General features: G+C 44.0%; 1 protein-coding gene across 1 annotated transcript in view; it reads right to left on the minus strand.

Annotated features, from left to right (window-relative positions):
- Window positions 1-15,266, minus strand: part of MCF2L2 (MCF.2 cell line derived transforming sequence-like 2) — a 189,599-nt gene that overhangs the window by 4,895 nt on the left and 169,438 nt on the right. Inside the window, exons 25-26 of the mRNA XM_065875824.1 lie at window positions 9,713-9,746; window positions 8,263-8,360 (exon numbers count right to left, since the gene is read on the minus strand). Of these exons, the coding sequence (XP_065731896.1) occupies window positions 8,263-8,360; window positions 9,713-9,746 (132 nt within the window). The remainder of the gene's footprint in view (window positions 1-8,262; window positions 8,361-9,712; window positions 9,747-15,266) is intronic.

A 15,266-nucleotide genomic window follows, 5' to 3' on the forward strand; every position in this document is an offset into this window, starting at 1 on the left:
ATGCGTTAAGCCCCTGGGGCTTTCCTTCCCTTCCCTGGAGGAACAGACATGGGTAACTAGTTGCTATTTAATATGCTAGCAGCAATCTAGGCACCAGCCTAAGAACTTCATCTAATTCTCACAGCAGGACTATACAGTATTGCTTCCATTTTGTAAAATAATTAATGAAAAGAATTTAAGCACAAAGAAGTAATTCATCCAGAAAGATGGAGCTGAAGTCTGTAAGCCCTCAGCGCTTTGGCCCTTAACTGTGTGCTATGCTGCTGAGTTCTTTCTCTGCCTTCTAGGAGTCAGCCAGTGGGCTCATGTTCTGCCTAATTCATCCCAGTAGATCTCCAGGGCTCACGACAGGTGAGATCTCCAGGATGCTTCCACAGGTACTAGGCTGGATTAGGATCTTTTGCTTGGTGCCCCAGAGTGTAAACTTGGATGTCTAGGCTGGTCTATATTTGAAGTGTCCATTTCCTTTGCACACCTGTCTCTGGCCAAGAGGAAAGGAATCACTCCTAAACATTCAATTAATTGCTTTCAGATTCCACATATTCTCACAGTACTTTTTTTTTTAGTGCATATTTTTGTTGTCAAAGTCCCTGCCAGCTTCTAGAGCAGTCCGAGCTTGCCATCTTAGACTTTCAGGGCTGCTAGGAGCTGGGGTCAAAGAAACTTCACAATTGGGAAACTATCACCTAGCTCAGCAACCAGCTGCCCTCTGATGTGTCTAGCTGGTTTTAGCCAAAGCCTTGCCCATTTCATCAGAGATTTAATGAGAATTTTTCCGTAAGACCAAAATATAAAGCCCCCCAGGCAAAGGAAACAGTTGTCACGCTTGAGGAAGTCATTGATCCTGATTATCATGAGGTGGTCAGACTGCTACCTAATAGAGGCAGAGAAGAACGCATCTGGTGATCCACTGGGACGTCTCCCAGTGCATACTCCCCTGCCCTGCTGTAACTGTAAATGGGCAAGCAAAAGAACAACAGCTAGACAAGAGTCTGGGACACCCACTATGCATGCCACCAGCAGAAGTGCTAGATGAAGGGGAAGGGGATATAGAATGAGTGGGAGGGAGATGATGACTTAAAGGTACAACCCAAGTGCAACTGCAGCAGCAGGTGGCAGACATAGATTTAAGTTAAGTAGGACGCTTACTATGTCCACTGGTGGAAATGTGCCCCTTGGGAACCAAGACCTCCAGACCCACTGAGGCTGAAGTTGCAGGAATGGGAGGACAGATTCCCTATGTGGGTCCCTAGTAGTGTGATAATGAATAAGGTCACAACTCATTCAACCTTTTGGCTCCCAGATTCATATTTTCTGCTTACTGGGGTCCTGGTGCCATAAAGTGGCCATTGGTTTAAGGTATATACTGCAGCCTAAGGTTAGCACCCCAACCCCTCAGTCTCAGGTCCAAACTGCTGCTCACCCTTGCCTTCAAGAGGCTACTCCATGGCTCTATCAGGTCGGCAGCTTCTGAATATGTGGTAGGACCAGTGGGTTGGTCCTGCAGTCACATGCCCATGGCTGTTCCTCTTTTGCCACTGAGTGAGTCCCCCAATCAAAACAATGTTCTATCCTTGGACAGTGTTGCAGACTGAGGCACTGAAGGCAGGAAAGGCACATGTGTCAATCCCATTCAGGGTGAATCACAGTACTTTCCAGCTTGGAGGATCTGATGAAATCAACTATTCTCTTCAAGGAACAGTATCCAACTGAGGGCTCGGCATGGATCTCTGTGCTGGCAGGTCGGACAGTCAACAGTGGCAGTATCTAGATTGGTCTTGACGGCAGGGAGCCCACGCTGCTAGGCCCGTGCACAGCCTCCCATTCTGCTGCCAAAGCTTCTCCATGTATGAGCCCATTGTGCACATACTGGGTTGCCAAGGAAGAAGCTGGCTGACACCTCCTGGCCAAGTCATCTAGTCAGCTTGGTTCTTTGGTAACTTCTCTGCAATGGATGTTCTCTGGGGGGCATTAAAGTGTAGCACAAAGATCCTTACATTTTGAGCTCATGTCCATAGGTCTATGTGCCTCTTCCCTAGTCAGATTATGTTGTAATTTGACGCTGGTTATTGTTCTAGAAGGGGATTGGGAAGGGGGTGGGGATGTATCCTGAGGAGGGCAAGCAAGCATTGTCTTGTACAGTAAGTCCCCTACATATGAACGAGTTTCGTTCTGAGAGCGTGTTCTTAAGTCCAATTTGTTCGTAAGTGCAACAAAGTTAGCCTAGGTACGCAACTAACACAATCGGCTATACGGTACTGTACTGTAATAGGTTTTTTAATCTTACGGTACAGTACCTTGAAAAGTACAGTAGTCCAGCACAACAGCTGGCATCCAGGGGCTGGCATCGAGTGAGCAGGCAAGAAGAGTTACTGACTGGAGGAGGGAGAGGAGGTGGGGGATGGTAGAGCTGAAGGATCGTCAGCAATAGGAGACGGAGGGCAAGCTGCAATTTCACTCATGCCTGACGTTGATGGCACAGGTTCTGGTTCCTTGCTGGATTCAGTTCCATCTACCCTCTTGAAAAAATGGTCCAGTGATATCTGGGTAGTAGCTCTATTTTTCTCATCATAGGTGACACGGTAGCACTGGATTGCATTCTGAATGGTTGCTGCAATCTTTGTGTACCATTCTACATTCGGGCCCTTGGCCTCAAAAACTAACAGTGCCTCCTCAGATAAAGAGAATCTTGCCATTTCCTGCGTCATGAATCTCTTCCATTCTTCAGTTACTTCTTCTTCCTCTTGTCGCTCCACTCTCTCAATTATTTTCACTTTCGTTTCCATTGGTATCGCTTGGCGCTTCTTAGCAGTACCAACTACATCACTGCTGCTTTTACACTTGCTTCCAGACATCCTGGGCTTGAAATAAAGATACTGTACTACTGTACTCTATACAGTACTGAAGTACACAAAAGCACAACCACTTGTAGAGGATGCACGCATGTGACAATGTACGCCAGACACACACGAACTAACGTGACTGGACACGCAAACGCACTTTTGCATCTTTGAAAGTTTGCAACTTGATTGTTTGTATGTAGGGGACTTACTGTATGTCTCATCTGAGACTTCTGCATCATCTTGTGGGGAGGAGAAGGGCCAATCTTTCAACAAGGGGGAGTGGGCCACTTCTGCCAGCCCAGGAGAACAAGGGCATGTACCCAGGTATCCTCCAGTTTTAGGGTCCTATATCCTCCCTGTCAGGGCCTGACTTGCCTGCTTCATCTATTGGCACTAGGGTCCCAAAATAATAAGGCAGCAGACTTGCCTAGGCTGAGAATTCATCCTTTTCTCAAGTACTGCCCTCTGCTGTAGGTGATGAGGGGCTGAACACTGGAAAGGAGGCCCTCTGATTCTCACAGTGCTTTAAATTGGCGATTAATCTGAGGCTGTCACTTTCTTCACTCTCTTCAATGCATCAGTGGTGCTTAGCAATAAGCACCCAGTTCCACATTCCTGATAGTTAATATTTTCCCTAAACCTCTCAAATGCTAGAGACATTGCGCCAGCTGGTGCATCCCTGTCTGCCTGTATCTGATCCCAGGTCACCACCAGGGAATGTCTTAGCAATTGAACTGCTACATAGGCCAGGGACCAGCACTTCCAACACTCCACCTACCACTAGCAATGGAGTCCTCACTGCCATTTGGCCAGCAAGTGACCCAACACCAGAATCCCATCCTTTCTAGGACCTCTCTGGGTACTAACTGTCTTAGGTCAGGTTTCCCAGAAGCAGATTGTACAAGCGAGTTAAGGAGAAAGGGCTTTCAGTTGAAATGTGTTAAGGCAATGAGGGCAGAAGACAGAGCAAGGAAGAAGCCAGGTGCAGACGAGGGTTCAGCCAAGGTCCAGCATCTGCCTGATCCCCTGAGAAATGCTGGAATATGGATGGCACCACAAGTGTCCCATCTGAGGTAGAAGGGCTGGCTTTTGTACCAGCCAGCCAAGCTGCCCTTGAGAGAGGCCATAAGCTCTTAGGCATTTCTTGGCTGGATGACTCTGGTCGGCTGAAGATCGAAACTGAATGATAAAAAGGATCTGGATGAGGTCTCAACAACCTCTACTATACTACCATGTGTGGCCTTTTTATTTATTTATTTTATTTTTAAATTTTATTTTATTTTTTAAACATCTTTACTGGAGTATAATTGCTTTACAATGTTGTGTTAATTTCTGCTGTATAACAAAGTGAATCAGCTATACATATACATATATCCCCATACCCTCTCCCTCTTGCGTCTCCCTCCCCCCCTCCCTATCCCTCCCCTCTAGGTGGTCACAAAGCACCAAGCTGATCTCCCTGTGCTATGCGGCTACTTCCCACTAGCTATCTACTTTACATTTGGTAGTGTACATATGTCTATGCCACTCTCTCACTTCATCCCAGCTTACCCTTCCCCCTCCCCGTGTCCTCACGTCCATTCTCTACGTCTGCGTCTTTATTCCTGTCCTGCCCCTAGGTTCATCAGAACCATTTTTTTTTTTTTTAGATTCCATACATATGTTAGCATATGGTATATGTTTTTCTCTTTCTGACTTACTTCACTCTGTATGACAGACTCTAGGTCCATCCACCTCACTACAAATAACTCCATTTCGTTTCTTTTTATGGCTGAGTAATATTCCATTGTATATATGTGCCACATCTTCTTTATCCATTCATCTGCCAATGGACACCTAGGTTGCTTCCATGTCCTGGCTATTGTAAATAGTGCTGCAATGAACATTGTGGTACATGACTCTTTTTGAATTATGGTTTCCTCAGGGTATATGCCCAGTAGTGGGATTGCTGGGTCCTATGATAGTTCTATTTTTAGTTTTTTAAGGAACCTTTATACTGTTCTCCACAGTGGCTGTATCAATTTGCATTCCCACCAACAGTGCAAGAGGGTTCCCTTTTCTCCACACCCTCTCCAGCATTTACTGTTTGTAGATTTTTAAAATAAGTTTATTTATTTTTGGCTGTGTTGGGTCTTCGTTTCTGTGTGAGGGCTTTCTCTAGTTGTGGCAAGCGGGGGCCACTCTTCATCGCAGTGCGCAGGCCTCTCACTATCGCGGCCTCTGTTGTTGCGGAGCACAGGCTCCAGACGTGCAGGCTCAGCAGTTGTGGCTCACGGGCCCAGTTGCTCTGTGGCATGTGGGATCTTCCCAGACCAGGGCTCGAACCCGTGTCCCCTGCATTGGCAGGCAGATTCTCAACCACTGCGCCACCAGGGAAGCCCCTGTTTGTAGATTTTTTTGATGATGGCCATTCTGACCGGTGTGAAGTGATACCTCATTGTAGTTTTGATTTGCATTTCTCTAATGATTAATGATGTTGTACAGGTTTTGATAGATACATAATGTCATGCATCCACCATTATATCATACAGAATAGTTTCACTACCCTAAAAATCTCCTGTGCTCCACCTACTCATTTCCCATCCCCTACACTTAACCCCGATAACTACTGATCTTTTTATTATCTCTCTAGTTTTCTCTTTTCCAGAATGTCATATTTGAAATCATACAGTATGTAACCTTCTCAGATTGGCTTATTTCATTTAGCAATATGCATTTAAGTTTCCTCCATGTCTTTTTATGGCTTGATAGCTCATTTTCTTTTATTGCTGAATAATATCCCATTGTATGGATGTACTACAGTTTGCAAGCCATTTAGGTAAATACCAAGGAGTATGATCGCTGGACCATCTGGTAAGATTATCTTTAGCTTTGTGATAATCTGCCAAACTGTCTGTACTATCTTACATTCTTGTCAGCAATGAGAGTTTCTGTTGCTCCATATCCTCACCAGGATTTGGTATTTTCGGTGTCCTATACTACATTTACAATGTAAGTCTCAGTTTTTTTGAGGTATCAGCCAATCTTTTGAAGAGCTGACTGGTTTTTGTGAACTTAACTAGTGAAAAAGTCACCAAAGCTCACATCGACCTAACAGTTACTCCCATGTTGTCTTTCTGTCTCCTGAAAGCAGCCTGCTTTCCTAGCATTGAAGGTGTGTGCATGCATGTGTGCACACAAACAGATACACACAGACACACATAAACATATATGGACACAGTCAACAACCAAGCCTAGACTAGGATACCCATAACTAAATGTCAGCTATTCCTCTGTTCACCTCATGCCTTTGAGTCTGATGACCTTGAATTAGCTGGACAGAGATAGAGGGAAGAAAAGAAAGCACCTGGATAATCCACATCTTTATGTTTTGGGTAAAGGAGGAGTTATAACTTTATTAACTGGCTCATATCTGCAAATTTGTAGATTGTACCAATGTTGGCCCTTCTGTCCTCAAGCAAAGGGTCTTTTTTTTTTTTGGCGGTACGCGGGCCTCTCACTGTTGTGGCCTCTCCCGTTGCGGAGCACAGGCTCCGGATGCGCAGGCTCAGCGGCCATGGCTCACAGGCCCAGCTGCTCCGCGGCATGTGGGATCTTCCCAGACTGGGGCACGAACCCGTGTCCCCTGCATCGGCAGGCGGACTCTCAACCACTGTGCCACCAGGGAAGCCCGCAAAGGGTCTTTTAAAGGTCTCTTCAAGGGATTCTTGGAACATGAAAAAGGAGTTAAACACCTCAAGAACAAAACAAATTTTATGATACAAGGTGGATAAGCCCAATATTCCAATAGTCCTTGATAATCTGAAGAGTCACTGTTAAGTGGGAAGCTAAGATATGACTTGATCAGAGACAGTATTGGGGGACAAAGCCAATTATTTAAGAGGTGAAAATATTGTTTATCTTTTCTTAAAAACATTTTTCACAAGCCAATTACGTCTCCATAGGAAAACAAAACAAATATTTCATATCTCACAGAGATTCTGCTACATAAAGGAACAGGTCTTATCATGCAAAGAAAATTTAGGGACTGTATTTCCTGAACTCTCACCAGCCACAATTTTTCTCAGGCCTTACTTTTCCTGGTCTGTACTAAGAAGAAAATAGGTAATTTTTCATTTTTCAAATATACAATTTTATAACACACATACACACCCTAATTGAGAATAACAGCCTTATTAAATGGCATTGCCTTAGTATTTGTTAACCAGTACTAAAAATTCAATTTCTTAGTTAATTAATTCTTATTGAGTTAAGAAATTCAATTTCTTAATTTTCATAATTTCATAAGAAATTATGAAAATTTGTTTAAAAAATTTTCCACATAATTAAGAAAATTTTGTCATATCCTGTCATATTTTGTCCTAAAAAATTAATTTGTCATATCCTGCTCATTAGCATCCAAGGCTCTAGAAGTCTGAAGAGGAAAGTTAGCCTTGTGCTGGAGTAGGGGGTGGTCTGTGTATGTTTCCTTAATGACAAGGAATTTGTAGCTTATAGGTGCTCAATAAATGTATTTTGAACTAAAATTCCTTGCAGAGCCCTTTTCCAAATAAAGTGTATACCTGAAGACATACTACATGTCGCACCAAACTAATCACATGATAATCTAAAACCAAAGTCTCAAATACTAAATTCCCAATACTTTGATTATGGGCAGTGGTAAAAGCATAATCTTTTGGAAAAGATTGTCTTTAAATAGTCAAGGAAAGGAAAGATGACAACCAAAACAGCACATTCAAGCCCCATAAACACATAATCTATTATGTCATTAAAATAAAACACATAATCTATTATGTCATTAAAATACAAAATATAAAAATGCCTCCACATTTGTTTTTCTTTTTGATCCCACGCCCAATTCTGCCTGCCAGAAGGCTGACACACAAAGAAGTTAGAGCTGAAATCTTGCGAGGAAACCCCTGATCAAGTGCTGCTAACCTTTCCAAGGAAAGCTTTGGGAGGAGATGAAGTCGATCAACCCTGGATAGAGCAAGAAATACAGTGCCACCATCCAGTGTCTTTATTCCAAAGCAGGGACATTCTGGCAATGCTCTTAGCCTACAACCATTTCCTTAAGAGGACAGCTCTTCCAAACAGTAAGTTACTTCTCAGTGTGAAACATTTGCCCTTCATTTTAATTCTGGCCTAACTGGATCTATGCAAATGAATAGCAGGAAGTTGATTTTATACCTTTCTTCTTACTCACATAATTAAGGAAGGGCTGAGAATCCAGCAATGTCTTCCTCAGCTTCTAGGCAGCTGGTATCATAAAATTATAATACAGCACATTAAATGCTGTGATAGGATACTCCTTAAGGGAGTGGGTACAGAGACAAGGGACACTCAGCTGTCCACCAGAGCCCTCACCCCTTGCCATCACCCCATTGCTTTCATGCCCCACTCTCCCATCAGATCCTACCTTTAATCTGACATGTGCTAGGGACTGAGACTTCCTTGCTACTGGTAGCTCTTTCCATATTTTCAATCCAGGGTGCAAATTCCACTTCATTGCCTTTGCTTTAGAGAAATATACATGACCTCACTACACTAGTTCTGTACTAGTTGAAGTGGTGCTGGCTCACACCAGATTATCCCCAGCTAAAGCCTTATGGACCTGCTTCCTCCTCCTTCTCTACCTGTGGTATAGAATTGCCCCAGCTCTCTGGTGACATTCAGCAAAGGAATGTTCAAGGGATACCACCTGCTGGATCATATAGTTAACACCTAACTGGCTGCAAATCTGAGGTGAGGAGATGGAATCCCCTTTCATTGTCTCAAAAGCTGTTTCAAGTGCTCAACAAATAAGCACTTGCTAGGCACTGGAGGTCTGAGATGAATAAGATGTGCCCTGAGCTAAACCTCATCACCTCCTAGGTCTGCTTGCAGAGTGGTATGCTAGCCTGATGTGATTATTCAACCAGTTTTTTAATTTGTTTATTCACTAAATATTTACTGACCACTTACATGAGTGCCAGGCCCTTGTATAATATGAGGCCCGTGGGAAGCTAAAACTAATAAGACAACCTCTATGCCCTAGAGGAAATTCATGGTCTAATGGGGAGGAAAACTTAAACACATCATAAAATTATAATACAGCACATTAAGTGCTGTGATAGGGTACTCCTTAAGGGAGTGGGTACAGAGAGGAGGGAGATTCAGCTGTCCACCAGAGCCTTCACCCCTTACCATCACTATCATCTCTTTGTTTTAGGGCCTGGGCTGCCTCTATTAGGAACAGGCCAAATGAGCCTAAAAAACTAAGCAGGCTGTACCTGAACTGGATCACAGGCTACGGGTTTATTCAACAAGCATTTACTGGGTACGTCCTGAGTGCCTTGGAGGGGGAGAGGAATCAGAGATGGAGAGTTTCTAAGTGGGCAGGAATAGATGGGGTAAGAAGCACCAGTGAGAACTGAACCCTGAAAGAAGTGTGAGTGTATATTCCTCCAGACAGGGAGGAACGAAGAGAGGAAGAACGAGGATCAGGAGAGTTCCGGATGCAAGGAGGGAAGCTGAACCAGTTAACATGCAAAGTGGGAGGCAGGGTGAAAATAGGAGTAGAATTGGAGGTCCTCAGAGGAAAGTTCCAGAAAACAGCCAGAAGCAAAGGCATTTACGGGAGGTTTCAAAACGGCAGGTATGACTCAACTGCAACTCAGCAAGCCAGCATTAGGAAAGATACCCTAGGTTGGCAGTGGGGTCAGGGAGCTAATATATTTTAATTAGAAAAATTAAATGGAAATTTAATTGGAAATCTTTTGTAATAAGCTAAGTGTTGAAGAAAATCAATGAAAGCAATGATGTAGAATCAACAGGAACTATCGGCAACATCTGACACTTGTTAAAAAAAAAAAAATCAGTACAAGCACCTAGTGCTTGCTTCAAACTGTATATTCCCTTGGCCTGAAATGAAAAAAAACAGAAACAAAAAACCGCAGCACTCTCAAATGTACGCCAATTTGAATAGATTTTACATATTGATTTTATACACATGTACACGCACAGAACACTATAAAAACTGATGAAAGCATGTAGATCTTGGTCTTATTTTCTTAGTAATGTGGAAAACCTCTCAGCAGTCCTCACTTGGGCTTGGCAACCCCTCCCACTTCTCCGCCCATCCTGCTGCGTCCCGTGTGCCTTGATTCTCAGTCCATCCACGTTTCCACAGTTAGCTCCATTAGCACTGAATTAAGAAATAAACAATGGGCCCATTAAATGCTCACTTTTTCCACCGGAGCCCAAGTTACGTGGCTTGGTAAGGGAAACATCATGCATTTCTGGGACAGGATGAAAATCACCTTCTTTGTTAGGGTGTTGTCCCAGCTGTGAGAAGAGCACCAGGACTCAACCTCCAGTGTCCCTCACCGCCTGCACCTGCATTAAACCCAAACTGATACTCGAGGCTTACCTCCTTCTCTCTCAACCTCATTTCCTTCCACTCTACCCATGAACCTCTCAAGCCAGGTTCCAAGTCATCACTGAACATGCTCCCTTGGCGGCAGCTCTGTGATTTCAAAGGTTCATGGGTCCACCGTTGTTGTTTTTTTTTTTTGCAGTACGCGGGCCTCTCACTGTTGTGGCCTCTCCTGTTGCGGAGCATAGGCTCCAGACGCGCAGGCTCAGCGGCCATGGCTCACGGGCCCAGCCGCTCGGCGGCATGTGGGATCTTCCCGGACCGGGGCACGAACCCGTGTCCCCTGCATCGGCAGGCGGACTCTCAATCACTGCGCCACCAGGGAAGCCCCGTGGGTCCACCTTTATTACCCATGTGATGGCACGAGTTGCCCAGTTGCTAGGATGGGCCTGTGGCCTGGAGCACGATGCCTTGTACCACAAAGGGGCTTTACCTTGTACCACGCACCGTGCTGCCCCTGCAAAGCTGCCTGCCGCCAGAGCCCCTGCCCGGTGAGCCTGATCTCCCAGTGTCCCTAGGCCTCCCTGTCACACAGGGTCAGGCCACACAGGAGGAGGTTGTCCCAAACCACAGGGCCAGCCGCCCTCCTTGACTTGCGCCACCGCGTCCCACGCGTCGGGTTACGCTCTTCTCTTCCCAGCCCAGAGCCTCTCTGACTCTGTAACTCCCTCTGGGCACAGGCCCCTTCTGCCTGGCTGTCTCCAGAGGCCCTGTCTCCACACCCTCAGCGGCTCCCAGGGCCCGTCCTGTCGCCTTAGAGGCCCTCGTCGCTGGGGGCCCGGAGGCCTTGCCCAGAGGGCACGGAGTTATCGTGCCCAGCAGTCCCGGTGGTCGAAGGTGGGGTCGGTCGGTGTAGGAATGAACTGGGGTGATGATGCGTAGGTGTCAGAGCCGTGTGAGTGCTGGGCAGGGGTGAGGTCCTGATGTTCCTGATCTGGCAACCTCTGAAACCTCCCTCCCCTCTTGCCTGATGCCCCTGAATCTGTGTTCGGCCCTGGAGTCTCATCTCTCGGGGACCAGCCCAAGGCCCCACTCCTGCTCACTCACCCACAGGGCGCGGAGGCCCCTCTGAATTCCTAGAGCCCTTGCTGGGGGCATCACTCGCAGTGACATTTCATCAGACCCTGCTTGGTGAGCCAGGCTCAGGAGACCTGGTCCTGCTGCAGGAAAGCTGTGTGAAATTGACCCTCAGTTGGCCTGCCTGTGAAAGGAAGGGGCTGGGACCACACCTCTGGGCCGATCTTTTAGTTCAGTTTTTTTTTTTTTTAATCTAAACTACTTGCCTAGCATTCTGGTTCTGCTTCTTATTTATATTTTACATTCCTGTCACAACCTAGAGCACACAGTGCTAGGGCTTGAGGAAGACTTAAGAAATGTGTTTCTGAATTATTAACGGAATAAATGCCATGACCTCACAACAAACGTGTTTTTCTGTGGGGCAGGGAAGGGCAGGGTGATCTAGTTAAAAATCTAGATTGTAGATTAAGCTCAATATTGTTAAGATGTCACTTCACCAAATTGATCTGTAGATTTTACACAATCCCAATCAAGATCCCAGCAAGCTTTCTTATAGAAATCGACAAGCTGATTCTAAACATATATACAGAAATGTAAAGGATATAGAAGAGCCAAAACAACTTTAAAAAGGAAAAACAATGTCAAAGGACTCAAATGATCTGATTTTAAGACATTATAAAGCTACAGTAATCAAGATAGTAAGGTACTGATGTCAAGACAGATAAATAGATCAATTAAACAGCATACAGCAGCCAGCAACAGATGCACTTATATAAAGAGTCAATTGGTAGAAGAAGAGTCTTTTCAACAATGGTAGTAGAACAACAATTAATGTGCACAAAATTGAACTTTGATTGACACTTTATACCATACACCATAAAACCCCCTCAGAATAGATCAGAGACCTAAATGTAAAACTTAAACTATAAACCATCTAGGAGAAAACATAGGAGAAAATCTTTGTGACCTTTAGCCACATATTTCTCAGGCACAACACCAACAGTATGATCCATAATTTTTTAAAGATTGTATTTCATAAAACTTAAAATCTTCTGCCCTTAAAAAGGTACTCTTAAGAGAATGAAAAGCTAAGCTACATACTGAAAGACAATATTTGCAAAGTATATATCCAATAAAGGACTTGTACTTAGAATATATTAAAAAAAACTCTCAAAACTAAATAATAAGAAAACAAGGAGATACATGTGTGATACAGAAGCACATAAAAAGACGCTCAACCATTAATCAAAACAAATTAAAACCTCAGTAACATGCCACTACATACCTATTAGAAGGCTTAAAATTAAAAAAGACTGACAATACCAAGTGTTGGCGAGGGTGTGGAGCAAGTGGAACTTTCATACACTGCTGTGGGAGTATAAGATGGTATAACCACACTGGAAAATAGCGTAGCCATTTCTTAAAAACTTAAACGTGCACCTGCCATCTGGCCTAACCATTACACTCTTAAGTATTTACCCAAGAGAAATGAAAACCTAAGTCCATGAGAAGATTTGTACTCAAATGTTCATAGCAGCATTATCCAGAATAGCCCCTCAGAAGTGGAAAGAAAACAAATGTTCATTAACAGGTAAATGGATACGTAAACTGGGGTATAGCCAAACAATGGAATGCTACACAGCAATTAAAAGGAATGTACTATTGCTACACAAAGCAACATAAATGCATCTCAAAATAATTATGCTGGGACTTCCCTGGTGGCGCAGTGGTTAAGAATGCGCCTGCCGATGCAGAGGGGACATGGGTCGAGACCTGGTCTGGGAATATTCCACATGCCGCGGAGCAACTAAGCCCGTGCGCCACAACTACTGAGCCTGAGCTCTAGAGCCCACGTGCCACAACTACTGAAGTCCGTGCACCTAGAGCCCGTGCTCCACAACAAGAGAAGCTACTGCAATGAGAAGCCCATGCACCACAACAAAGGGTGTTCACTGCAACTAGAGAAAGCCCGCGTGCAGCCACAAAGACCCAACGCAGCCAAAAATAAATTAAAAAAAAAAAAAAAAGCTAGGTGAGAGAAACTAGGCCAAAAAAAGTACATGCTATATATTTTCTTTATGGAATTTTAGAAAAATCAAAGTAATCTATAACGATAGAAATGAGATCAGTAATCACCTGGAGAGCTGTAGTGGGGTAAGAGAGGGGCAAGAGAAAGGTAATAAAAAGAGACATGAGGAAAATCTGGGGGGTGAAAGAAGTGTTCATTATCTTGATTGTGTGATGCTTTCACAGGTATGTACATATGTCAAAATTTATCAAATTGTATACTTTAAATATGTGCAATTTATTATGTCAATTATACCTCAATAAAGCCTGTATTTGTTTTCAATAAAACTGTTTTAAAAATTGTAGTTTGGGCTTCCCTGGTGGCGCAGTGGTTGAGAGTCTGCCTGCCGATGCAGAGGACACGGGTTTGCGCCCCGGTCCGGGAAGATCCCACATGCCATGAGCGGCTGGGCCCGTGAGCCATGGCCGCTGAGCCTGCGCATCCAGAGCCTGTGCTCCACAACGGGAGAGGCCACAGCAGTGAGAGGCCCGCGTACTGCAAAAAAAAGAAAAAAAAAAAATTGTAGTTTAAGGCCTCTGCCCAGAAACTTTAATAAGCTACAATGCATATTCTCAGGTATAAGCCCTAGCTATCCTAATTCTACAGTTCTAGGCTAGGACCCAGAAATATGCATTTGACCCAAGCTCTTCAAGTAATTCCACTGCAGGCTGTCCCTAAACCACCCTTTGTGAAACACTGGTCTAGGGACTAAGGATTTCTAGAACAATATTGTTATTAGAATGTTTGTTTCTGGGGAAAATAAGTAACTTTTTCTACTAGGGTTGTTACATGTTTCTGTACTATGCCCCCAGAGCACACATATTCCATTACCATAACACATATTTAGCATACTATTAATAGTTCAAAAACAAAATTAAATCATAGTTTTTTTCCAATCTTACCTTTATATAAATTAAAATTAACTACATGATCTTGTTACCATTTCCTGGCAGAGGCCTACAGTGTAAATCGAGAAATTAGGCCACTTGATTGTAACTGAAAACCAATGTGGTGGTTTTTCCAATCACATTTCTTATCTTTTTCTTCATCTTTCGACGCACACCCACCCTCACATCCTCCTGACTAGTTCATGATCAGAGAAGACACAGAAAGAGCGTGAAATGGTTTCATTCCTGCTAAATCTCTGAAGACAAAGTTATCTTTTCACACTTACATAGTTTTTCTTAGTAAACAAAAAAATCGTTGCCAGTATAAATGATAGGAGATAGGTTTTCCACATGAGACTAGCATCTCTTAACCCTAGCAACATTACCCGAAGGAAATATTAGAACTCAATTGATGAAGCTTGTTGTGGATTTTCCTATCTAATATCACTTGAGAAGACAAATGTAGGTAAAGCCTACTCAAAGATGATTTTTCATGATTAAAGGGAATACAGTGAGTGACATCTGTGAAAATGGTGCAGGGAGAAAAAAAGCCCTCCAAAAATTCTCTCCTCAATGAAAGCATGGAAAAAACTGATAAAAATAGTCAGACACAATATTTTCAGAATGCTGGAAATTAAACAAAGGCAATCAGGAGAGCATTAATTCAAGAAGAATGGATGAATCTCAGTATGACCGGTGAGCTCTGTGGTGTCTTAGTTGCCCTAGTCCCATCTCACCCCTTCTTCTTGGTGGTGGCCTTGGAAGCCAACAGCCTGCAATCATGGTGAAAATTAGCAAGCTGGCACCAGTAGGAAGGGACAGGACAGGGTTGGAGCTCCTTCAAAGTCTCATTCCCAGTAGATTGTCATTATTTGAGTTGTCTGGGGATTCCCTGGAATATCCTACTTGCAAGGCTGTCTTTATTAACCCAACTAAGAGCTTGCTCAGTGTGAAAAGCCTTTTCCCCAGGGGCATTTGTAGAAAATGTCCAGGGTGATTGTTTAACTTCTTGGCTGCTTGAGGCACTGGATATC

This window comes from Phocoena phocoena, chromosome 4 (assembly GCF_963924675.1).
Source record: "Phocoena phocoena chromosome 4, mPhoPho1.1, whole genome shotgun sequence".
Classification (NCBI taxonomy): Eukaryota; Metazoa; Chordata; class Mammalia; order Artiodactyla; family Phocoenidae; genus Phocoena; species Phocoena phocoena.